Genomic DNA, 23,610 nt, shown 5'->3' with positions numbered 1-23,610 from the left:
AAAACACAGACTCAATCCCAACCCATTATAGATATTTTTTTCGAATACCCATGGATGTGAGTACCAATTGCTATCCCTAGCCACCAACCAACCAACTTTTCCCTCTTCCAATTGGGCCTTTCTTGCAAGCTGACGTCATTTTATCAGAATTGGACAATGCATCTGCCGCTCCCGGTGTGCTGGTCCAATGAACCCACTTTTATATTCCTATACCCTCTTGGCCTCTTTCTCCATCACATAAATATGAAACTTGCAACAACATTAATTATATAAACATCATTTTAAAATCAGAATAGTGCTACTTTAGTAACACCCTTATTAGTCACATGGACCCTAGTGAAATGTAACATCTTTGTTGTGTTATTTGTGACATTCAATTTCTTTATGATTTTGTAAGAAATATTCATTGTTGAGGTGAGCTTACACCAATATTGATACTGTCAGGATCATATGTTAAAGTTAAAGTGGACTGTAAAATTTAATTTGCTATCCTTGCTTTTTGGTTTACTCTGATTCAAATCCTATACAATTCATTAAAATTTTGTCTTTTATGTCACAAGGTTCGTGACATACAATCAATATTTCTCTCTTTTGCCCATTCCTCAGTTTCACTTCTCTTCTTTTTCAGTTGATTTCTGAGCAAGTCACACAAGTGTTTTTTACTTTTATTCCAAAAGTTATATATACCCTCTCTCTTACGCAATCACCCCTTAACACAAGTAATTTACTAACCAGATTACAATTGATTTATGAATCTAATTTTATACTTTTTATTATTTTGTTTGATTTTATTAACTTAAGAGCAAAACTAAATATATAACAACTCTTAGGGGTAAGTATTAAATTGTTGTTTTCAACTCATGTTTGATTACTTAAATAATATTGTTGAGAGATATAAACTGATATTCTAGAGTTTGATAACCTTGACTTTACCCACTAAATCAGAGGAAAAACCAAAAATATAAATAAATGCCCAAGGGAAAAGAATCACCAACAAGGTCATTTATTGATAATAGTTAATAACACACAGAAAACAGTGTAAATCTAACAATCAATGAAGAAAATTACAGTATCTCAGTCAGTAATTAACCATTTAGTTATTTTCCATCTGATCCACTAGCTACCTATCTTGCTTAAACAATTCAAGCCCAATTACAAATGAAAAGATATTTTGAGTTTTTTCTTGTACTATCAAGGGTATCTCTCACATTTTATGCAAGGAAATAATCTCGTAAAAATTGACTTAAGATAACAGAAAAATAAAGTAGAAATAGCTGCCAAGATACCAGGCCTGGCCATTTTTCTGTCATACAGAAGCCTCTATCCTTGGCTCAAATGAAAATGCAGACATGAAGTCCATGACTTGGCCATTTATGCAACATTTTGGCAATTCAAACCACTTGTTTGTAACCAAATCACACAGAACATAAGTACATAGCTCAGTGGAGTTCAAGCATATGAATATCTGGCTACCAGACCCAACACAGTTAATATCTGCTTTCTTTCCATGCCACTCATGAGACATTGCTGCTGGCATTGCAGCAATCTGGTTCCACCCTCTGTTAGCCTCATCATATTTCCAGACCCTTAAACTCGCGGTTTCGAAAAATTCCGATAACAAAACAACTAGCATCTCGCCGTTGCACTCCACAACATCAATGGAATACTCACTGAGAACAGGCAACAACCTAGGATATTCAAAGAAGCACTTGCTTGTCAAATTGCAAGCTATCAGTTTGGCCGAGGAGCTGAGAAAAAAGATGACTTCTTCGCCATCTTTGTTAGTAGTAATAACTGATGAATATTGCTTTGATGGACTTCTTTGCATGTTGCTTACAACCACAGTTCCAGCCTTGCTGAGGAAGTATACAGCATTGTCATCAGTTGAATCATTTTCCACTGAATCGTCGTCGACGTTTCTCTTCATTGCGACCACATCTTCCCAACAGCCGGAGCTTGCATTGTAGACATTAAACCAAAGATTTGGAAGTTCACCAAAGACTAACACAATTTTGTATGAGAGTTGGTCTTTGGAAACAGTGCTCATCACTATGGCATTGAGAGGTTGGTGCTGTGAGGCAAAATTCAGTGGAGGGAGTTCACTACAGGATCCTGTCACAGGATTGGAAACAATGAAGTTTCCAGATAATTTACGGTGGCAAATCAAGCCGCCGGAGGCTGCAACCGGCATGAAACTTTGGTTAGACTCTTCATGCAGAAGAGGAGGGTGATTGAGCCTTTTCCAAGTGCTTTCAGCAGAGTCAAATATAATTGATTGATTAAGATTAGGAGCAACCATTAGAAACCAAGGTTCCCTTGAAGGAATGTGAGAGCAAGCAAGTTTGAAACTTGAAGAGGCAGCAACAGATTTCCACCTTTTGCACACAGAAGTAAGGCGAAAGAATGTGGAAGTTGGCAGCCATGAAAGTACCCTTTCAAAGAGATCTTCATTAAGGTCATCCAGAGAAAAGTTGTTGAGGAGTTCATGATTTCCATTTTCTGGTGACTTTCTCTTCAAACTTTGACCATGCCCATCATCATTTCGTTCCATTGAAATTGTTAACAACTGCAGCAACAAAGGAATAAGATGTTATCACACAAGGAACATTTCATTTTCAAAGACTCTACCAATCTTAGGGGTGTACAATACCAAATTGTACCAAAAAAACAAAATTATATGTCATTGAAGGAGTGGCTTGAATAAAAAAAATCAAGACTTTTGGCTTCCTTCCCCAACTCCTTAACTCACATTATATACTCTTCTTCCCTGATATTTGATCAATAGAAAAATTGCAACTTTTGATGCATTCTTGCAAGCAATTGAACACTATTCTAGCAGAAACATATGGTACCCTCTTTCACACCATTCAATTTGAAATTAACAAAAGATGGAAACACACTAATTTATGGAAGCAAGATAAGCTAATGAACAAACCTGATAGTGCTGGAAGTGGTGCCTTGTAGAGTGGAATAGAAAATAACAGAAAACACAATAGCTAAATAAATTGATAAGAGAATGTATGTTTTAAATAGGAGGAACTGCAATGCAGGAAATCCAAAAAAGTAGGGGTGGAAAAATGGAAAGCAAGATGAAAGAGTAGGAAGTGAGGTAGGAAGCTTCGTTGGTAAGAGTTGACACTTTTCTAGTTGAAGCATGAGAACACATACACACACACTAGAGGGTTGAAACTTGTTAGAAGTGAAAAAAACAGAACAAGTCGTTGACTTTTATTACTATCCAAGGAATCTAAGCTTTGGATTCTAAGGGGTCTGAAAATGAAAAACACTTAACAAATGAGTGATGACATGACATTATATTCCACACAAACACTAAATAAAACAGTGGTGGGGTGCCACATGCATAAAACAAAGAGAAAGGACCACCTAAATTGTCAAAGGTGTGTTATTTGTGTGTCACTGCTCTTGTCTTCAAAAGCCAAAAAGCAAGTACCAAAACCCTCTCTTCTCTCTTTATATGGCTCCTCTCCTCGTTAATAGAATCATTGTCTTCTTTTGGAGGGACCCTACTATGCTACTTCCTACAACTACATTCACAAAAGTCAATGCTCATTGCTCAATGCCCCTATCCACAAAGACAACCATTTTATTTGAGGGGAAAAGTGATTATATTAAACTGTTTTATTAGTGAGGAGAAAATGTTGAAAAGCAAAAGCCGTTAATTGAGATTTTGTTTATTTTTACTTTCTTTTTCTTCTATTCGTGTGCTTTGAGCTCAATATGCTCTTACACGCTCAAAGCTAGCAAGGTTTGGATTCGTCAACCTCACATGATGCATGCTTCATTTGTCAAACAAATTAGGCCTTGCTTTTTGGCTCCTCTCTTTTCTTTTTCACCCCATTAACAGATACAAGGCTTTCTTGAACTTAGTTAAATAAATAAATCAGGCCTCTGGATTCTGGACTAATCAAATTCAATATTCTTTAAAAAAAAATTGATACCATTCATTTTCTGACCTACTCTTGTTTACTTCAGATACCAACAATGAAACATTATTCTCACTATGAGGTTGATTATATGGGTCAAATAACATCATAATATTTATCGTAAATAAAATTTAATAACGAAACATTCGTCTCTAAATTCTAACTCTCAATCAAATACCTATTTATTTTACAGGCATACAATCATACGAATGCAACCCTCTTTGCACAGTGAAAATAGTTGAATTTAAGGAATTTGGCTAAACAAAGTTATGCAATACATGGAACATATTTTATTTCCCTTGAAAGTCTTGTAACAAAACCTTGTTCGATTATACATCGACCAGACAACGTGGGTAATTACATCAGGCACCAGAGTTCATCATATTGAAATCTAGGAACAATCAATGATTACATCACACACTTTTAGAGGAAGGGATCCACTGACAACAAGAGTAAGTAGAAAAAAACTACTTCACATATTAACCATTCATTCTGGGGAAATTCAATGGTTTGAAGTAGTGATTGAATCTTAACCATTAAATTTATTTCTCTAGAATGGATGACTAAGATATGAAATAGTTTTTTCTACCTACTCTTGAAATAAGTGGATCTCTTCTCCACTTTTAGATATTATTCTATTAAAGAAATGGCATGGAGAAATACTCTCCGTTTAGCAATAGTAAACAGATTTTCAGAGGCAAAGAATTGCTCCATATCAGATTTACCCAGAAAACAAAAATGGAAAAGAATTCTACTTTGACTTAGGGTGACTATAACGTTGTATTCCATAGACATCAAGTACCCCAGGAGGGAAAACAGGATCAGTAGCAGCTCTTACAGCAACTTTTGCCACCGCAGTAACCTTGACAGGAGGTGTCAATAAAGGCCCAACAAGTGGTATCTGGCTCAATGGTTTAGCATATTGGAGAACCTGCAACACTCAGAATGAATAGCACAGTCAAAAACAAAGGAAGCGAGAAAATTCTTAACCTGATATTCAAGATAAGTAAAGCATTTTTAAGCATTAGTTAAAACTTGTGTGACGGGTAAAATGTGCTATGCAAACATATGAATTACCAAAGAAAAATCAAACTTTGATCGTAAGAAAGAGGAATTCAAACTTCAATTTTAGAATGCCTACACCCAAAAAACTCAATCAACAAAATGGTGTACGGTTTAGACAATTGTAACTGAATGAGAGAAACCATAATGAATTACTAATAAACATGAGTGCAAGGATGGGGAAAACCTTGCACAAAGTAGCATATTCTGTATTCATGTGATATACAAATTTATTAATGACAAAGGAGGAAAAATATTTACACATCACGATTGAAAATGAAAGGTCCATGCCATACTAGAGAAGCACGTGAAATTACCATCTCCAATGGATATCCAATTACACCAAGTGGTATCTTTGCACTCCCAACACTTCGAGTCCCATAAATAAAACCCGGCCTCAGAATTATTCCTGTAAAAAGGCATGGCCCAAATCATGAACCATCAGTGTAGCAAATAGATTACCAGATTGAAGATAAAATTTTAACAGATTTTCAAAGTGTTCCAACGATCTTATTCATACTTTACATACCCCACACATTGATTACAGACATTGTAGAATATGTTAGGAGACTTAATACATACCTCCATGAGGAAACTTGGTAAGAAGCTCTGTTTCAGCAGCTCTCTACATAAATAAGACATGACATATAACTTCCATGAAATTAAAATGGAAATATCTCAAAATCAAGTGTACATAACTACTTTTCTCTTCTGTAGAAAATAGAAATAGAAGTGAGTGTACTTCTTAAGTATTTCGTTCCAGATAGAGGGAAAAAGAGAGGTGGAATATAGAATATCATAAATTAATGACTTAAGAAGTAAAGCATAAATAGTAGCAGCAACAAAAGAGAGAAAGCCAACCACTGAAACCAGTGTTTTTTTTTAAATGACTTAAAACGAACACAAAATTAAAAGACAATAAACATTAAGAAAATTGTTGATACTTCTCCATCACATAGGCAATGATCCTAAATTTCTAACATTTTTCAGCAAAGTTTTAGAATTAAATTTCCTGCCAGATTTCATCAACTGGTGATTCATTCCTCAAAATATCCTTAACAGCAAAGAGTGGGACAACTTACCTTTCCTTCATAATACCCTTGCAGTAAGTAATTTATTACACCAAAGTCAGCAGCAGAGATATACACAAATCTTTTGACACCTGTAGGACCATGGTAAAATCAACAAAGAACACTAAGTGCCAAAATACTATAGAAGAGACAATAACTAATGAGTAAATTATCAATTTGGTTCCAAAATGAGAACAATCAGTCAATTTGGTCCCTAACATTACACATAAAGCAATTTAGTTTTTTACTGTGACAACTGTCAGTCATTTTAGTCCCTGAACGATAGTAAAACATAATTAGGTCCCTGAAATTTAGTCACTTTAGTCCCTTAAAGCTGCTTAGAGTATAAATACATATTGTACGGAGAATTCAATCAAGAAATATATATATATATATATATATATATACACATACGTATAGAGAGAGAGAGATGCGTACACTCTCTTGTTTCTTTTTTAAAAATAACTACCTAATGACTGTGCTTGGGCTAAGAAGGGTGGCTACTGACTAGAAATCTATCCGGGGTAAAACAGACTTGGTGATTGCTGCTAGCTCTTGCACTGCAACAGTGACACGGGTAAGTAGATGAGCTGATATATTGATTCTGGTAAAAATAAATTGTTAGGACTTAAGCACATGAGGAGAGTCTAACCCAAAAGACTAGTCTATTAGGTGGGACTTGGGAGAGTCTCATGACTTAACTAGTTTACAATTTTGTACTTCAAATGGTGATACGGCAAAACCACAATTGTCTTCTTTTCATAATATTGAAGCCTAGTATGCTTCGCAAAGACTAGCATATATCCATATCCTTGACTGCAATGAAGTGGCATTAAACTGCTAATGCTGTCTTATGCTTGTGGTAGATTAAATATCGTTATAATAATGCTGTGTCATTCATAATGATCTCTTACACCCCTATAGAGGGGAAGTTCTGATACTATACTATCAAGTATTAAGATATTCTCAGTGAAATGTCAAGAAGTTTAATATTAACATGCAAATTACTATTTATTTAATCTTTAAAAGGGTTTATGCATTTCAACAGGAGTTTAGTAGTTATTAATCGTAAAATATTTTTCTTCCAATTTTTGTTTCTTTAATAAGCTCAAAGGAATATTTGGTCCATGTAACCAATACAACGGAGTTGCATAAGGCTTGGTGGTGGTGGTGGTTGTCAGCTCATAAGAAAGATGCCAGCATGGGTTTACCCCTTCGACTATAAGTAGCAGCAGTAGTACCAAATATAATGATAGTTAGAATTTAAAAGCTGATAATAAGGATGAATGTGCTAATTCTTCAAGCACCTTGTTCAGCAGCTGCTCTAATTGCATTGATGTTAGCAGTTCCATTAATTTTGTACATGTACGAGTTGGAGCCAAAACCGCCGACACAAGAGATCTTAGAAAAGAAACACAAGTCAGCACAATAAACCTATAATATTTCACAAACAACAAAATTTTCTCCCAAGTCAAACACATTTGGACATTCGTAAGCTATGTTTACTACAATTCTTTTGGTAAAATTGTCTCCCAATCAATCACAAACATTCACTTATCAATCTGTTATCTTGTTTTTCTGGTTCTTATTCCTCCTTACACCATCTTATGTAGCCTTCAATCAAATTTTATCATCTACCTAAATTCAACATTGCTGGAGCCTGGAGGCCAGGCTTCAACCACCTTTACCTACCTTGTCACAAGTTAGTACCCAGTACCCACACCTTGTAGGCTTGCATCTCAACTTTTCAGTTTTCCCACTATAATAGAATACCCTTTTTTCAACTAAGCAGTAAAACTTGCTAGTTTCATACAATTATGGTAAAAAGTGGAAAAGTACAGTAAATCTCAAATAATAATAAAAGGTAAGTTTTCCTCTTAAAATGTAAGTGAATACTTGATCAAAGCACTTGGGATTCTTACTGGAGTAATTGGGTTAAACAGAAAATGAGTAAAACCCCTGCAACTTTGGGATTCATCTTAGTCTTAGTTGCAAAATATTTATCAGGCATTATAACAAGATAAGTTAAAACTTACAACAGCAGTTACACCATTGAAAGCTTCCTTCAATGAATCAGTTGAAAGAAGATTCCCTGATTATGGGAAGACAATTTAGATATATTAGAACTATTAGACTTTAGAGCATCCCACAAAGATACTTTCTACAAGGAAAATGCACAAAATAAAATTAACTAAAAATAAAGAAAGCGGACCTTTGTACCAGGCAACATTGCTAGCCCAGGAATCATGAAGGGATGACTTACCAGACCTGGAAGTAAAACAAGGTGTGGATGAACAGGTAAACACATTTCAATGAGAGCATGCTAATTAGGAAGAACGGTGCCACGGATATGGCACAACACTGACATGGATACAAGGATCGGCATAATATAAGAAATATAGGAATGATAGAGCTATGATAAAAGATATATAATAAATAAACGTTAACATAAAAGCATAAATATTAAATTAAAAAAAGAGGAACAATGTTTGCTAAGTTAGTGTGGTCATCGTAAACATAATAAAATGTTAATATTTATCTAACTATTGAAGAATTCCCATCTATAATGGCATCAAAATTCAAAAACCAATGCAAAATGTTGCAAAACATGGTTGGAAGTATCCGAAACTATCAATAAAGCATCTTTGACGTGCCCGTGCTTCATAAGTGTTAAACGATAAATATGAAAATGAGGTTACATGACTTTGCACAACTTAATTTAAACACAGCAGGCTATTGAGTTAACATCTCATAACAATCCTGATTTCCATGAATAATAATCATAAGGAAAAAGGATTAACAGTTCGAATATGATAGGATGTATGTTAATGCTATTATATTTGTTATGAGATTTATTAGAAAGGGGATAGGATAGAATATTATGATTAGTTATTTAGATTTAATCAAATAATATTTCTAGAATGTTATTATAGTATTAGATGATGACACTTGTATGGTGGTCATCATCATCTTAGGATTTCTTCATTTCTTTAAATAGTATGTTTGTTCACCCAACAATGAATCAATGAAAAATGAAGAATTTACTCTTTTATTATCCTCTTAGTTTATACTTTTCTTAGGAGTAGTTAATTCCATAGTGTTCTTGGTAGATTGCTATTTACCCATGACATGTATTCTCCATATTACATTTACAATCAACCACCACCACCTTTTTACCCATCATATGATAAATTTCCAGAAATCTCTTTAGGTTATTCTCCTTATGCTTTCTTTTGTTCACTGCACAAATTTTAATCCTTAACAATTGGTGCTTTCATTAAGAGTTGCGTCACGGAAAGGGCTACCAATAGGCTGGATTAAGGTAATTACCGAACACTGATAGATGAGTGAAGTCGCCAAAAAAGACAGGGCTACCATCGGGTCAGTGCCGATAGAGTGAAAGCTGGACGTCGGCCCTTAAAGGGGGCAGCAATGTTAGGAGTCCCACATTGAGTAGAATAGTAAACTCCATGTGGTACTTAAGCCATGAGGCTCTCCCACCTAATAGACTAGTCTTTTAGGTTAGGCTCTCCTCATGAGCTTAAATCCTAACAGAATACTTAATGCATGAAAGACTAATAGGTGTCACAAATACGAAAAAGCATAAAACAAACCTGCTAAGACTGGCAACAGTGAACCCATGATCTAAGGCTTCTCTACAAATGTGTGATCCAACAAATCCATTGCCTCCCAACACAAGCAACTTTAATAATAACATTGCAATTTAATATTAGGTCAGAAAAGACATACACACATAAAAATTGTGGTTATTATGAACTTTAATTTTTAGAGTACCTTTTCTGTTAGTGGTGGGGGCACATTTACAGTCCCTGCTTCTCTAACCTTGAAGGGCTCATCCACCGTGTTAGAATCTGTGGAGAGATTTCTCACGTTCTTTGATATGGCCATTGCACTTGAATGTAACAAAAGATAACAAACCAGAATTAACAGGTGATGAAATCAAACAATAAACACCAGAACTAAGCATAAAATTAAAAACACATTTGTACCATAGTTGATCCTATGAATGCCATAAATAAAATAGCTCAAATTACACACTTAATTTGAACATCATTGTTAATTTGATATCACTCAATTTAATCCGACTTCCACGTAGTGGAGTCGGAAAATGATAGATGTATACAGTCTTACTGATTTAATTAATATATATAAATGACACAATAAGAGAACGATGAAATGGAATGGAGGCGGAAACGAAAGGGTAAGAAGGTAATTACTTGAGTCTGGAAAGGGAATGAGGGGAATGGATCAAGCGCGAGAGTAGTGTTCTCATTGTTGATTAACTATTAACTTCAATTCAGTTTCCTTTCAATTGAACAACCCTTTCTATTCTGTATATATGAAAATAGAAGCATGTATTTAACTTAAGCAGACACGTGGCAGCACCGTGTTAACCACATGTGGCTCTATTCCAACCTCAACCTTTTTCATTACCCCAAACGAGGTATTTATTTATTGATTCATTCACTTGTATTCTGGTAACAACACAAAACTGAAAAATGAAAACCCAAGAAAAGAATAAAGTACAGAGCAACAAATATAACTTTATACACATACACAAATGACTTATGTGGGTATTATTATATGGGCCTTGTTCCCTTTCATTTGGGTCTTCTATGGGCCTATTCTTTTGCAGAGAAGTAAAGGAAGATGTTAATGCTTGTGCATTATTACGTTGCATCTGATCAGAAGCTAAAATAAATTCCTAATATGTAAACTATAATTTAGAGTTGAATTAATACTGTAGCTGAGTTAGTGAGTTGACATGTGATAGCTGGAACTTACCATTAATGCGAGTGGCATAAGATACCAAATTAAAGAAGTTACAAGTTGGAAAACCTTACATACATGATTGAACGAAGAAAAGGAAAATAAAAGATTTTAGTTTTTCAAAAATTAGATGCTGTTGAGAATAGCAGATTTTGTATAAGCTTAGTATTGATAGCAATAGCACGCTAGAAATTGTGCCTAAGGGGGGAACAAGCAGAACATTGGATATTTAAGGTGTGCTTGTAGATATATATATATATATGCTAGAATTGATTCTATATAATTATTATAGCTGATTCAGCTGGTGCTAATGTATATGTTTATATACACAATATATAATATATGGTTGTGTTTGGTATAATGAATCTTTTTAACACATTTTTGGAAATGTGATGCTTGAATAAGTTTTACCCAATATTTAATTGATATTAAATATTCAAAAGTGTCGATAAATGTGCAAACCATGTCTGTGAATGTCAAAAATAGTATGAGTGATGTTTGGTCTGCCCAAAATAATTATATTAATTCATCTTAAAATGCATTGATTCGAATCTTTCCTAGATTGAAATGGTTATATATATGAAATAATATATAATTTATACATGATTACTGAAGCCGTTCGTCACAAATCACCCCAAGTTGGTGATTTTTTAAATAAAAGATTCCAACACCAAATATTATCATCCTAGGAAAGTGCCGTGCCCACTTTTGATCACTGGATAAGATTGATGATTATGGATACGTCTAAATCGTTATATTATATTTATGAATTAAGGTTATATGGATGTTTATTAAATCATTAACTTAGATCTGATTAGAATTTATTGATTCCAATCACACAAGAACCTTCTCTTTTTGTGACCAAAAAACGAAGTTATAAATATCTAAACATCAGTACAGTAAAAAGCGCTATAATGATAAATGATGTCACAAACTTCGCTTTTGCTCCAAACATTACATTTCTTCAATATTTATCACGATATATTATTAATGATTGCTGGTCAGAAAAGAAGCAACGGTGTGACTTAAACCACTAACACCCACCAACACAAGATTTTTGGTTCAATTGCAAGCCAAAAGGACTTTTCTTAACTATTGGTCCGCAAATCATTTAATATGCTATGACGAAAGAAAGACTCTGCTTTAGGATTATAACCCATGACACATGGAGTGACATATATTTGAGACAAAATATACATTTCTTTGGTTAGGATAATTAATCATAGGGATAAAATGAAATTTCTGAGACTAAATTATTTATATTAAAGAAACTCGGTTTTTGAAAATATAACAGCTTATTTTATCTATGACTATGGGGGTTTTCAGGCTAGAAGTTTTTGTTGTACATGCGTTCTGTGTCCAAGTTGATTAATTTCTGTGTCCAAGTTTTTGCTTGGTGGGTTTTTCCCTTTTCTTGGGTCATCTAGTGGATAATGTTACCTTTCTAATTACATTGACTTGTGGTTATTGCATGATTACAGCATAATCCAGTAAAATAGTTCAAAGAGAGAGATATTTGAGATGGATTAGCTGATAAAAAAACGTAGGTATGGAAAGTGAATCTTGTTTTTTTTTTTTTTTTGCGTGACCTATGAGTCAATTCGAATAAAAACTACTCAAAGCAAATGAAGAATCAAAGTTAGAGACTTAGAGGGCATTTCAAGGAGGGGGTGGGACTATGGAATAGGTGAAAGAATATAATATATGTTGAAATAATAAGCATAATAAATGAAGCATCATCAAGTGGAGAATTACATTATATGATGTTAAAGGCAAAGGGTGTTCCTATGAGCTATGATTTGGTATGTTTATTTTCCAACTATATATTTGCTACACAAGGGGAAAACCTTCTTATAATTCTCTACTAATAAATTACGGAAAACATTACTTAATGCATATTCTCACTATTTCTTCTTGTCAAAACAAGTATAAATTGGGGTTGAGAAAAAAATGACATTTAATAATATTTTATTTAATAGAATTTCCCCTACTTCACGTAAAGGATAGCTAGATTGGCCATACTTAAATTAAACTAGAGGTTATGTATAGTTATATATATGTATGGAAATAAAAATTAATCTTATGCTTAAACTGTACAAGATGCCAATATTGTGAAAAGACTCAACTACTTTATTCCATAATGAATTAAGGAATGTTCCTTATAAAAAACAATATATATTAAATTTGTATTTTGATGTAAAGTAAGATTATATTTTTACCTCTAAAACTAACAGGTATATCCACCACCTACATGTAACTATGTAAGGTTTCAGGAGCATATCATGATGTGGCCATTGCTAAGTATAGTGATCCAAACAAGCACTCATCAGAATGGTACGAATTGGTCCTCACATATACGTATGTTGTTGGAAGATAATGATTTAAATGTGGGACACATGTTGCATAGTTGAAGTTGTCAAATTTCATATGCAGCATCACATTAGACACTAGTCACCACATTTTATTTTCCCCTTTGCAAACTATAGTTTTAATATTTAAGTATATTATATAGTATTGAAGTATATTCCTCCTATGCCACTCGATCATAGTGTAAATATATATGATGACTAAAAATAGGGTGGCACATCACAAATAAGCATCTAGATCTGCTAATGTTTATTTTCATATCTTAGTTGGGCCATCACAAATCCACCTCAAACTAAACTGGTCGATGAATAATTTATTTAAATTATAAGTGTATTGAAACTCACTCCATTTGCACCTTACAGATTTGACCCTTATATTAAGTATTTTGTCTAGTGATATTAAGGCATTGATATAATGGTTTTGTCTTAGCCAAAACTATGTAAACACGAGAAAAAAAAATGAAAAAAAAAATGTCAAAAAATGGAATTTATTCAGAACATTTTGGGTCCATGGCACTACTTGACACTATCCCTAATCTATTATTACAATTAGGACTACACAGGTGGTAGCATTAAGAGGCATATTCCCACTAATATTATAGACATAGAAATTAAAACGGCTCCAGCATCGGCGTGCACAGAATTATATATGGTTGTGCTTAGAATAGGAGTATTTATCACTGGCAGAAACATCACAAACAGAGACAGCCAAACTATTTATGCATAGTGAAAAGGTCCTCAAATGTAGTATTACAGTAATATCGATCAACTATATGTATTTGGCAATGATGGATAATTATTCCTTTTTTGGATAAAAAACTGTTATGGACTAGTCATATATGGATAAAAGATTTAATAAAGGCATAATTGACTTGAATATTACAAAATGGATTACTCATCAACTTTCAACATTCAAAGTAAAAGGAAGAACTATTATAATAATATTCACATAAGTGCTCATATAAAAAATTATTTGAGTAAAATGCATCATGGGTTCATGGTATAATAGTTAACTTCACCAACTATCATTACCAGCTGAATTTCACTAGTGACAGTGAGAACCTCCAATGAAATGTTTTGGACCATTTACTTGTTAGTCTTCCCAATCATAAGAACTTCATTCCATTTATGCAATTGCTATATATTTGACTTAATAATATGTTGTGCTATATGTCTGCCAAAACCCCTAATAAGAATTTTGCAATGGGATAATTGATACGAATAATATACTCTCTCAAAATGACAATTGAAACACCTAATCAGATATATCTTCCTATTATTCTAAAACAAGAATGATGAATAAAGAGTAATATGTAGTCTCTATGCTCAATAATAATAAATAATAACAATGTTGTTAATAAAGGTTTCGGGTTCGAGTCTTGTGGATGGAAAAAATGTTCGTTGGGAGAGTTAGCCCCACGTCCTGTGGATGTTCCTAGCTCGGACAGGATTGTCTCCCATGAGAAACAAAAAAATAATAATAACAATGTTGAATGAGGACACTTAATTTCATCATACAATTGTGATTATATAAAGATGAATGCAGATCCAAATCTAATCTAAATGATGAAACAAAAGGAAAGCTGCAACAGCATTGTTTCTACTTTTACACACATTGCTTATTCTCTTTTATCTTTGTCGATGGTTGTTGTTACTTTCACTATATACAAACATCTAATCATAAAGAATATATATGGTGCGCTTTCACTGTGTCCATGGATTGGGACCCAATAACCCACATTGGAAGGTGGTTCACCTAAAGTGAATAAGAGTTTTTCCTTCTTTTTTTCACTTATGAGATTACATCATCCTCCAAGAGGCATTGTTTATTACTATATATTAAATAATACGGTAACCTTGCTCTTTCATGCTTCTATGTTAGTAAAAAGCAATAATATCATCACATTGAAGAGCAATATTTAAGATTGACTCTATCCCACGATTACAATCTACCTTCACAAATATATACTACAACCTTTATCACCTACAACTACAAGTCTACAAGCTAGTAAAAAATTGGAATTTTGGTTTTGCATTTGTTGTAGATAAAGAGATTCCCTTAGTCTTTTTCACTTCTCATTTTCTTGGGAGATGAAAGAATCACTCCCTAACACAGGACCCCACCCCAGCATTTAGTCCCACAAAAACTCAAAAATCCCCCACTACCTAACCCATCACGCATCGATCATTCACACTCACAGTCATAAGTAACAGAGTAAGTGATCTAACTTTAAGGACCCCCCACCCTTACCCTTACCCTTACCCTTACCCTTACCCTTACCCTTACCCTTACCCTCCAAGTTACACCACCTTAGTTTAGAAGAACAAAGCAAGGTACATTCTTTGTTTATAAATACTCTCCCACCCCAAAAGCCACAAACATAAAATAAAAAAATGAGAACCATTCTTACCACAACCACTTCTTCATTAACCTACACAGACACAAATAGTACTCAACGTTCAACATGGCACTCTCCAATTCCATACCTGTTTGGAGGACTAGCTGCGATGCTTGGTCTCATAGCTTTTGCACTTTTGATCTTAGCATGCTCTTATTGGAAACTCACGGGTCTATTGCACAGTGAAAATGAACAAAGAGATTTGGAAAATGGTCCAGAAAGAGAAAATGACCCAACTGAAAAAAATGAGTCTATGAAGAAGGTTTATGATGAGAAGGTTTTGGTCATTATGGCTGGAAATGATAAACCCACTTTCTTAGCCACCCCTGCTTGTGCCAACTGCACTTCTCTCTGTCATGGAGTTGGCAAAGATTATGATAAACAGATACAAAATCATGAAACTTCTCAGAGATTAAAGGAGAATATGGACAATGATATTCAAGCTACAACTACTACTTCACATCAAAGTTATCCATAGTCACAACTTTGTTACAAAGTTTTAAATCTGCTTAAGGTTTTAGCAGTCTATAGAGGCTACATTTTCCGACAATTGCATGCAAATATGATAATTTGGTAAATGCAACAACTACTGTAATCAAGTACCATGGTTAGTTTTTTTCTTCCTTTGTAGCTACTGCTATTTTAATCCAATCTATGTAGTCTAGATTTAAGAAAAGACAGAGTCATGGGTATAGAATTGTTCTTTTTTATTTGCTTTATATATTTTTTCCCCCTTGGTTTTGGCTATTTAGCGTTATTTTTTGTCTTCCATGAGTCTGAAAGTGCAAATTTAATCGGATATGAATTAGAATTGAAGGAGTTTTCTTTCAATCCAAGGAAATCTACATTTTGTACTATCTTTTTTCTTTGTTAATTGTACACTTTTGTTTGCATTTGTATGTACTTTCTTTTTTAATACTAGAGCACATTGTTACAGAGGATCAGTTAACTAGTTAAGTATGAACAACTGGTATGCAGGATTTAAGGAGTTAGTCATCGAGTTATATTCTCCGACTAAATTTTCGTATTAATCATCCTACTTACAAGAAAGTGATGCATATAATTTGTAAACTAAACATTAATAAATAAAGTATCACTTATAAGTTATGACACATGTAAGACACAACAAAACAAGAAATTAAACTGTCTTTCATAATATTGAAAAATAAAATTTGAACAACTCTTGGGATCCCTCATTCTTGTAGAGGTTTATTATATTTTAGAGAAAATTACAACCCTGACTGAATATTTTAAAAAAATGGGGTTTTGTTTTTTAAAGAAACACTATCAACTAGGTAAATGGGTGCATGATGTGTAGTAAATGTACAGATTTACAATATTCTTTTACAGAAAATGGCCCTTGCTGATGTCTATAAGTTAATCTCGTATATTAAAGCAGAACAAGAGATCGAATTTTATTATAAAATATTACAATAATATTATGTCAAGATAAAGATAATAATCATATAAATAACTAAACAGGTATATAAAAAACTTGAGCCTCTATGAAAAACTTTCATAGGTTCTGCACATGCCCAACTAATAAAGGCAACTATAGAAGAAGTTCAAATGAAGACAATAATTTTAAAGGCAATTGAGGAGTTGATCTCTAATAAGCTTTTGTTCTATCTAAGACATTTTCAATTAAGTTGTGTATATCAATGAAAATCATATTTTTAAAAGAAATTTGTCAATTTAACAGTGAATAAAATTTAACAGAAATTTATGTACATTGTATCATTTGTATGTATGTTTTTTTCCCCTTTTTCCCTCATTACTTGGTTAGCCTTGTCTTCAATCACATAAATGTAATAATTGTGTAAAGATCTATACCCTTACTTATTTATATTAAATTTATTTAAAAGTCAATAATAATTAAAAATAAATAATATAAAGACATGGTCAAAAACTTTGATACTATCTATGTATGCCTGTTGTTTTCTCCTTTTTTGCTGTGCTTGTTCTTTGTCTTCTACTCACCCTCCATCATCCACATTCCTCTACATGGATTGCTTCAATAATACTCCAAAATGAAAATCTTTTCCTTAAGAGGGAAAATTGCTTTATTGAGAAAAATATACACATTAAAAGAATAATCTGAAATGGAGAAGATACTACTCCAAAAGTGCTTCAATCCTTAGCTTAAGTTTGGCTAAGCTATTCAACAAGTACAATTCCATTATTTGCAATTGGTTACAAATATTATACTTCTACGAATGAACCACCCATTCCATTATTTGTGTCCTTTTATTTATAGTAAAAAGATATATTTATTCTTAAAATTAAAAGTAAAAACAACACTCTCTTCTCCATTAGGAAGAGGAGAAGATTCTAACCCCACTTAATTATCTATATATAATTTGCTATATGATTTTTATATATCATTGTCCTAGTAGAAAACCGGTCACAATTACACATACCCTGATTATAATATAATGTTATACTATGTGGCTTATAAAAAACAGAAATGGCCTCTTAAATTTTTATGCTTTGGATTGGACCATATTTGTAACTTGATTTTTATTTGTCCCTCAAATAAAAGAGAAGAGAGTAAATTAAAAAACTTAGTCCATATTGTAACTATGAATTTTATGTAAATATAAACTATTCGATCTTCATAGAATAAATAACTAAAATGTGAAATATTTTTTCAACACTGATTGAGCTTGCTGGATTTCCCAGCCCTTATTCATTAATAAGTGTAACAAACATGTGCGCCCAAACAGGCCCAATTATAGATTTAATTTCCTCATTTTCAGGGTCGGCCTTTTGAGAGTTTGGCTTGTATTATCCCACAATACCTATGCATTCTATTTTTTTAATTAAAAATGACATGCATATTATATCGAACAAATTTCATACATAATTAATATAATATAAGCTACTTAAAAGTTAAAAGTAATCAAAATATTATCAATTTGTATCTTTCTTTAGATGTGCTCATCATTGTTATATGAAGAATAAAGATCAACAATTATTATAGTTATAGAGAGTTTCCACGTATTTAACTACTAGATTATATTCCCATTTAGTTTCCATTATATATTTTTAGGTTTTTTAATATATAAATAATGAGACTATCAAATGGCGTTGGTTCAAATGGTACATGTTTTTCTTCTTAAGCAATGTCTCGGGTTCGAGTCTTGTAGATAAAAAATATCCACTACAAGAGTTAGTCGCACATGCCAGTGAATGTTTCCAACTCGGATATGATTGCCTCCAATATAGGGATACTTGCAGGAAACTAAAAAAATAAATAATGAGACTTATCAATGAGTATCTTGATGGTATAATTTAAGGAATAAATTAGTAAAAAAATTATATTAAAATATTAAGTTTATTAATTTTCAATGTTTAAAATTCATTGACTTGGAATATGATATTATATCTTTTACCTTTTTAATCAATATAAGAGTGCAAGTTAGAGTTTTCCATAAATAATTAATATTATTTAATGGTAAAAATAAGAATAGGATGATAAAGAGTGAATTACAGGTTGCAACACTCTAAACAAAACCATTGTCGTTGCCTTCCCAATTCATATAGGATGGAAATTTACCGTCACTCAAAACTTGTCTCAAATCAATTACAATAAAATAAAAATAGATAAAATTATAAATATTTAATTTTTTAATTGATATTGTATATTATAATTGGTTTGGGATAGACTTGAGTACAGAAAATCGTTGTACTTTAACTACCTTGTATAACCTTGAGTTCTCAGGAGCATTGTTGGAATTCTATATATGGGTTTCTATCTAATTCTCAAACCTTCACTGCCGTCGGCATCAACATTCCCTCATGCAACAACCATTATATACTCTTTCTCCCTCTGTCTTGCAGACATGAGCAAAATTAGGATTTACAAAGTCAAGATTTCAAATTTGTGAAATTGAGATGAAATTCGAGAGAAGGCAAGGGTTTTAACTTAGGATTTCCCCCCTCTTACATGTGCACGTATGCATTAAAGTGATGAAGAAAAAAATGTATGCCCTAAAAAAAATTTTACATTGTCAAATATTAATTATGCATTGACTACTAATTAAAAGTATAAGTAACTGATGCATTGACTATATATATAAATTTTTATATGGATTGTGCATAAGTATTATAGTAATAATTTGGTTTTTTATTTTACTTTTTTTGGACTTTTTATTTTTTTCAAGAAAACCCATCCAATACATGTTTTATGCACGTTAAATGAGCTAAGTTTGATTTTTTTACACCAAATTGTGATGAACTACAATCTCATCAAACCCTACCAAATTTGATAGGCTCGATTCTCAAACTAACCCAAAACCAATCTAATCTATTTTGTTACACCCTTATTACATTGATGTTGGAGATTTGTTGAGTCTAAGGTAACAAAATAAAATGTAAGAGAATGAGATAAGCCTAAAATTCAGAGTATAATATACATATTGAGTTAAAACTTCTTATACTAACTTCTTTGAGTTTTAATGAAATTATATGTATTAAACAAAAAATTGTGAAGAATATAATTAAGTAAAAAATATTAAATCGTGGAGATAAGTCCAAATAATAAAAAATTGATGTTTATTTATTATTTTTAGTTTATTACATACTGCATCAATAATTTGAAAGAGATATTTAAATTATTATTATACTATATTGTAACTAACCAAAATAATAATTAAACATCGACTCTTATACCATTTGGATATGTCTTTATAATATAAGATATTTCCTTTAACTTAATTACATCTGTACCAAATTTTTGTTTAAGAAATTAATAATAATTAAATAGATAATAAAATATATTCTTAAATCAGGAAATAAATTATATCCTTAAATACACTCATTCTTTGACACATGTATCATTTCTTATTTTTCTCTCTCATTCTAAAAGTTTTCATTTTAAAATATTATAAAAATAAAAAATAAAACACATATCGTACAATGAGCAGATTTAACAAGATAAATTATATCATGTTAGCATGAAACATTTTATTCTCAATTAACTATAAATGATAAACATCACACTGATCATATAAAAAGAGAAATAATGTATATTTGAACTGTATATCATCAATAATTTATGCTTAAATATCATTGATTAACATAAATATACTATAGATGATATATTAATGGAATATAAATACTATAGTCAATTCATTTAAGAAATTTTGTAGAATAAATGCATTTAGAGTTGGTGAGGATAAAGATGTAAGGGCTAAGCCTAACCCACGCGTCATTCTCCTATTAGCTCTTCTCAGATATCCCTACCCTACCAGATAGAAATCACACTTCTCAACCTTTTACCTCAACCACATTCACCAAACTCATTTCACATTTTCATCTCCCAATAATGGCTTCCAAGCTCTGCGACTCTTGCAAATCCACCACCGCCACCCTCTACTGCCGACCTGACTCCGCCTTCCTCTGCGCCGCCTGCGACTCCAATGTCCACGCCGCTAACAAACTCGCCTCCCGCCATCCACGTGTCACTCTCTGCGATGTTTGTGAACAAGCTCCTGCTCACGTTACATGCAAGGCTGATGCTGCTTCTCTCTGCTTCGCTTGCGACCGCGACATCCACACCGCTAATCCACTCGCTGCTCGCCATGAGCGCGTACCTGTCACGCCCTTCTATGACCAATCCATTCACTCCGTTAAATCTCACTTCGATGATTTCCCCGACGATGATCACCGTTTCTTCGCTAATGATGCTAATGCTGACGTCAGCACCGACGAGGCTGAGGCTGCTTCGTGGTTGCTTCCTAACCCGAAAGGCGCAGATCTGAACTCGTATGCTGAAATTGAACCGATTCCTTACGTAGATCTGGATTACGATCTGAAACCGCAGCAGCAGAAAAGTTCAAGTGTCACGGATGGTGTTGTTCCCGTACAGAACAACGAGCCTTTCAGCTACTCTTACAAGTTCCACAGCTCACAGTCACAGTCTCCGATGAGTCATAGTGTAAGAACAATTAGTTTGAGGATGAGATTTTGCTTTTACTTTTCTTCAAAATGATTTAAACTGTATTTACTGCAATTACATAAAAATGTGTTCGATGAGGTTATAGAAAGTACTAAACCGCAATTACGGTTGCACACCGCAATTTGAAACAATTAATGGTGCAATTTAAAACCCTAGCTACGTGAAAATAGAGACATAACGTGAGACGCGGTTATTTTCATTTGTGTAGGTATCGTCATCGTCGATAGAGGTAGGGGTGGTGCCGGATGAGAATCCGATGACGGAGATATACAGCAAGGTGGCGGTGGCGGAGGGAGGGAATCGCAGTGTGGGAGTGGCGGCGGATAGAGAAGCTAGGGTTATGAGGTACAGGGAGAAGAGGAAGAATAGAAAGTTCGAGAAAACTATTCGCTACGCTTCAAGGAAAGCGTATGCAGAAACTAGGCCAAGGATCAAAGGAAGGTTTGCGAAACGTTCCGATGCTGATTCTCACCCAGTTGACGGATACGGTGTCGTTCCGACCTGTTAATTTAATTTCATGTCTTTTCTTTTGTCTTTCAAGCGGTGTAATAATATGTTGAGTCATGTATATATTTTTTGTTTGAATCGTGCAATGCCAAGTTGCAAACTCTTTTGCGAACTATTTTATGTTTGTTTTATGTCTTCATTTTGGATGAAATTTGTGGCAGTTATTTGTTAGTTTATGTCTTGGTTCGTGGTGCATTGGCAATACCACTTTCTTCGCATAAAGTTGTCTATGGCTGTTTTTCTGATTTGCACGTGGATTAGCTTATCCAAATCTGTGATGCCATTGGTCTAGTACGTATAGTTTAATTGTTATATTCAGTCACTAATCATTTTTTAAACCCTTTCTCTTTCATTAAACAATATTATCCAATCTAAGTATCTAACAACCTAAGGTGGTCTATTTCAGACAATATCTACGATTATTTAGTTATGAGTGTCATTCGGAACTAATCAAAATGATGCTACTCTATCCAAATGATTACTAAACTTCAAAACTAAATTTTGGATGTATCCTATTTCACTTTGATAGTGAACCTCACGAGTCATGACATTTTGGCGTGCCACGCGAGGGAATGTGCTCGGGTTTATAGACACCTATGCAATAATGCAGTATTTTGGGAAGGACGGTTTGTAAGAAGCATTAAGAGAAAAGAGGTTCAGCAAACTTTTAAAAACTCTATTCAGAAGAAACCTTGAAGATTATTGAAGAACAATTAGAAGCTGCATGTGATTGTTGTTCAGTTCGATTAAAAGTTCATGTTCATATCATATCTATATAGAATAGTTATTTCAAAATCATTTACAATCTTATTTTAAAGCATAAGCCACTAAATATTTTTTGATTGATATATACAGACATTAATGATTACTCGTTTTAGGATCTCAATTAGCTTATCTTCTGTTCTAAATAGATATAACCTGTAGGGGACTTTTCCCCTTTTAAAAAATGAAATACTTACCTAACTTGAAGAGGCTATAAGAATTGAAATTATCCTTTTAATTTAACTCGAAGGTTATCTTCAGTATATAAAACTCTCAATTACCTTGAGGGCTAAACTTAAGATACTCTTTTGCGCCTAACTACTATAAATCTGTGCCATGTTGCTCTTGCTCTTCTATGAGTTTAAAATATATGCACTGATAGTGTATTATAATATTAGTGCATCGTCCACCGTTGATTTGTGTTACTTTTATTTGAGAGTCAATAATATTTAAGAAATCAATAGTTGATAATTTACACCGTCAGTGTATATATATTAAACTCTTCGTCTATAACTAATGTGATGATAGTTCAGTTCGCTTAAAAATAATTATCTCCTTGTGCTTCAAATATATCCTATCATGCTCTCTCAGTCGTTGCCTAAATCAATCTTCAACAGTAAATTTTTATAGGACAAATGAGCATATATATATATATATATATATATATATATATATATATATATATATATATATATATATATATATATATATATATATATATATATATATATATATATATATATATAT

At 32.9% G+C, this 23,610-nt stretch overlaps 4 protein-coding genes across 5 annotated transcripts; 2 read left to right on the top strand and 2 right to left on the bottom strand.

The window, feature by feature from the left end:
* Positions 965 to 3,594, bottom strand: LOC109327463 (F-box only protein 13-like). The gene is made up of 2 exons (XM_019560616.1): positions 2,936 to 3,594; positions 965 to 2,566 (listed from the first exon to the last, which is right to left on the bottom strand). The coding sequence occupies exon 2, from the start codon at positions 2,549 to 2,551 to the stop codon at positions 1,307 to 1,309; it is 1,245 nt and encodes a 414-aa protein (XP_019416161.1). The 5' UTR covers positions 2,552 to 2,566; positions 2,936 to 3,594; the 3' UTR covers positions 965 to 1,306.
* Positions 4,216 to 10,453, bottom strand: LOC109327402 (uncharacterized protein At1g32220, chloroplastic-like). Of its 2 annotated transcripts, XM_019560535.1 has the most exons (11): positions 10,315 to 10,453; positions 9,872 to 9,989; positions 9,691 to 9,779; positions 8,289 to 8,344; positions 8,113 to 8,168; positions 7,384 to 7,477; positions 6,089 to 6,168; positions 5,589 to 5,631; positions 5,324 to 5,415; positions 4,656 to 4,875; positions 4,216 to 4,597 (listed from the first exon to the last, which is right to left on the bottom strand). In XM_019560535.1, exons 1-10 carry the CDS (start codon positions 10,368 to 10,370, stop codon positions 4,696 to 4,698), a joined length of 864 nt encoding a protein of 287 aa, XP_019416080.1. In that variant the 5' UTR covers positions 10,371 to 10,453; the 3' UTR covers positions 4,216 to 4,597; positions 4,656 to 4,695. The 2 variants fall into 2 exon arrangements, with proteins under 2 accessions (XP_019416080.1, XP_019416079.1); XM_019560534.1 differs by having other exon boundaries at positions 4,216 to 4,875.
* Positions 15,318 to 16,329, top strand: LOC109327584 (protein GLUTAMINE DUMPER 5-like). Its single transcript, XM_019560764.1, has one exon. The coding sequence runs from the start codon at positions 15,628 to 15,630 to the stop codon at positions 16,108 to 16,110; it is 483 nt and encodes a 160-aa protein (XP_019416309.1). The 5' UTR covers positions 15,318 to 15,627; the 3' UTR covers positions 16,111 to 16,329.
* Positions 20,852 to 22,265, top strand: LOC109328487 (zinc finger protein CONSTANS-LIKE 4-like). The gene is made up of 2 exons (XM_019561971.1): positions 20,852 to 21,573; positions 21,803 to 22,265. The coding sequence occupies exons 1-2, from the start codon at positions 20,962 to 20,964 to the stop codon at positions 22,100 to 22,102; spliced, it is 912 nt and encodes a 303-aa protein (XP_019417516.1). The 5' UTR covers positions 20,852 to 20,961; the 3' UTR covers positions 22,103 to 22,265.

The sequence above is a fragment of the Lupinus angustifolius genome, chromosome LG15, assembly GCF_001865875.1.
Source record: "Lupinus angustifolius cultivar Tanjil chromosome LG15, LupAngTanjil_v1.0, whole genome shotgun sequence".
Lineage (NCBI taxonomy): Eukaryota > Viridiplantae > Streptophyta > Magnoliopsida > Fabales > Fabaceae > Lupinus > Lupinus angustifolius.
The sequence above is the reverse complement of the archived record's forward strand: the minus strand, read 5'-3'. Positions and strand labels throughout refer to the sequence as shown.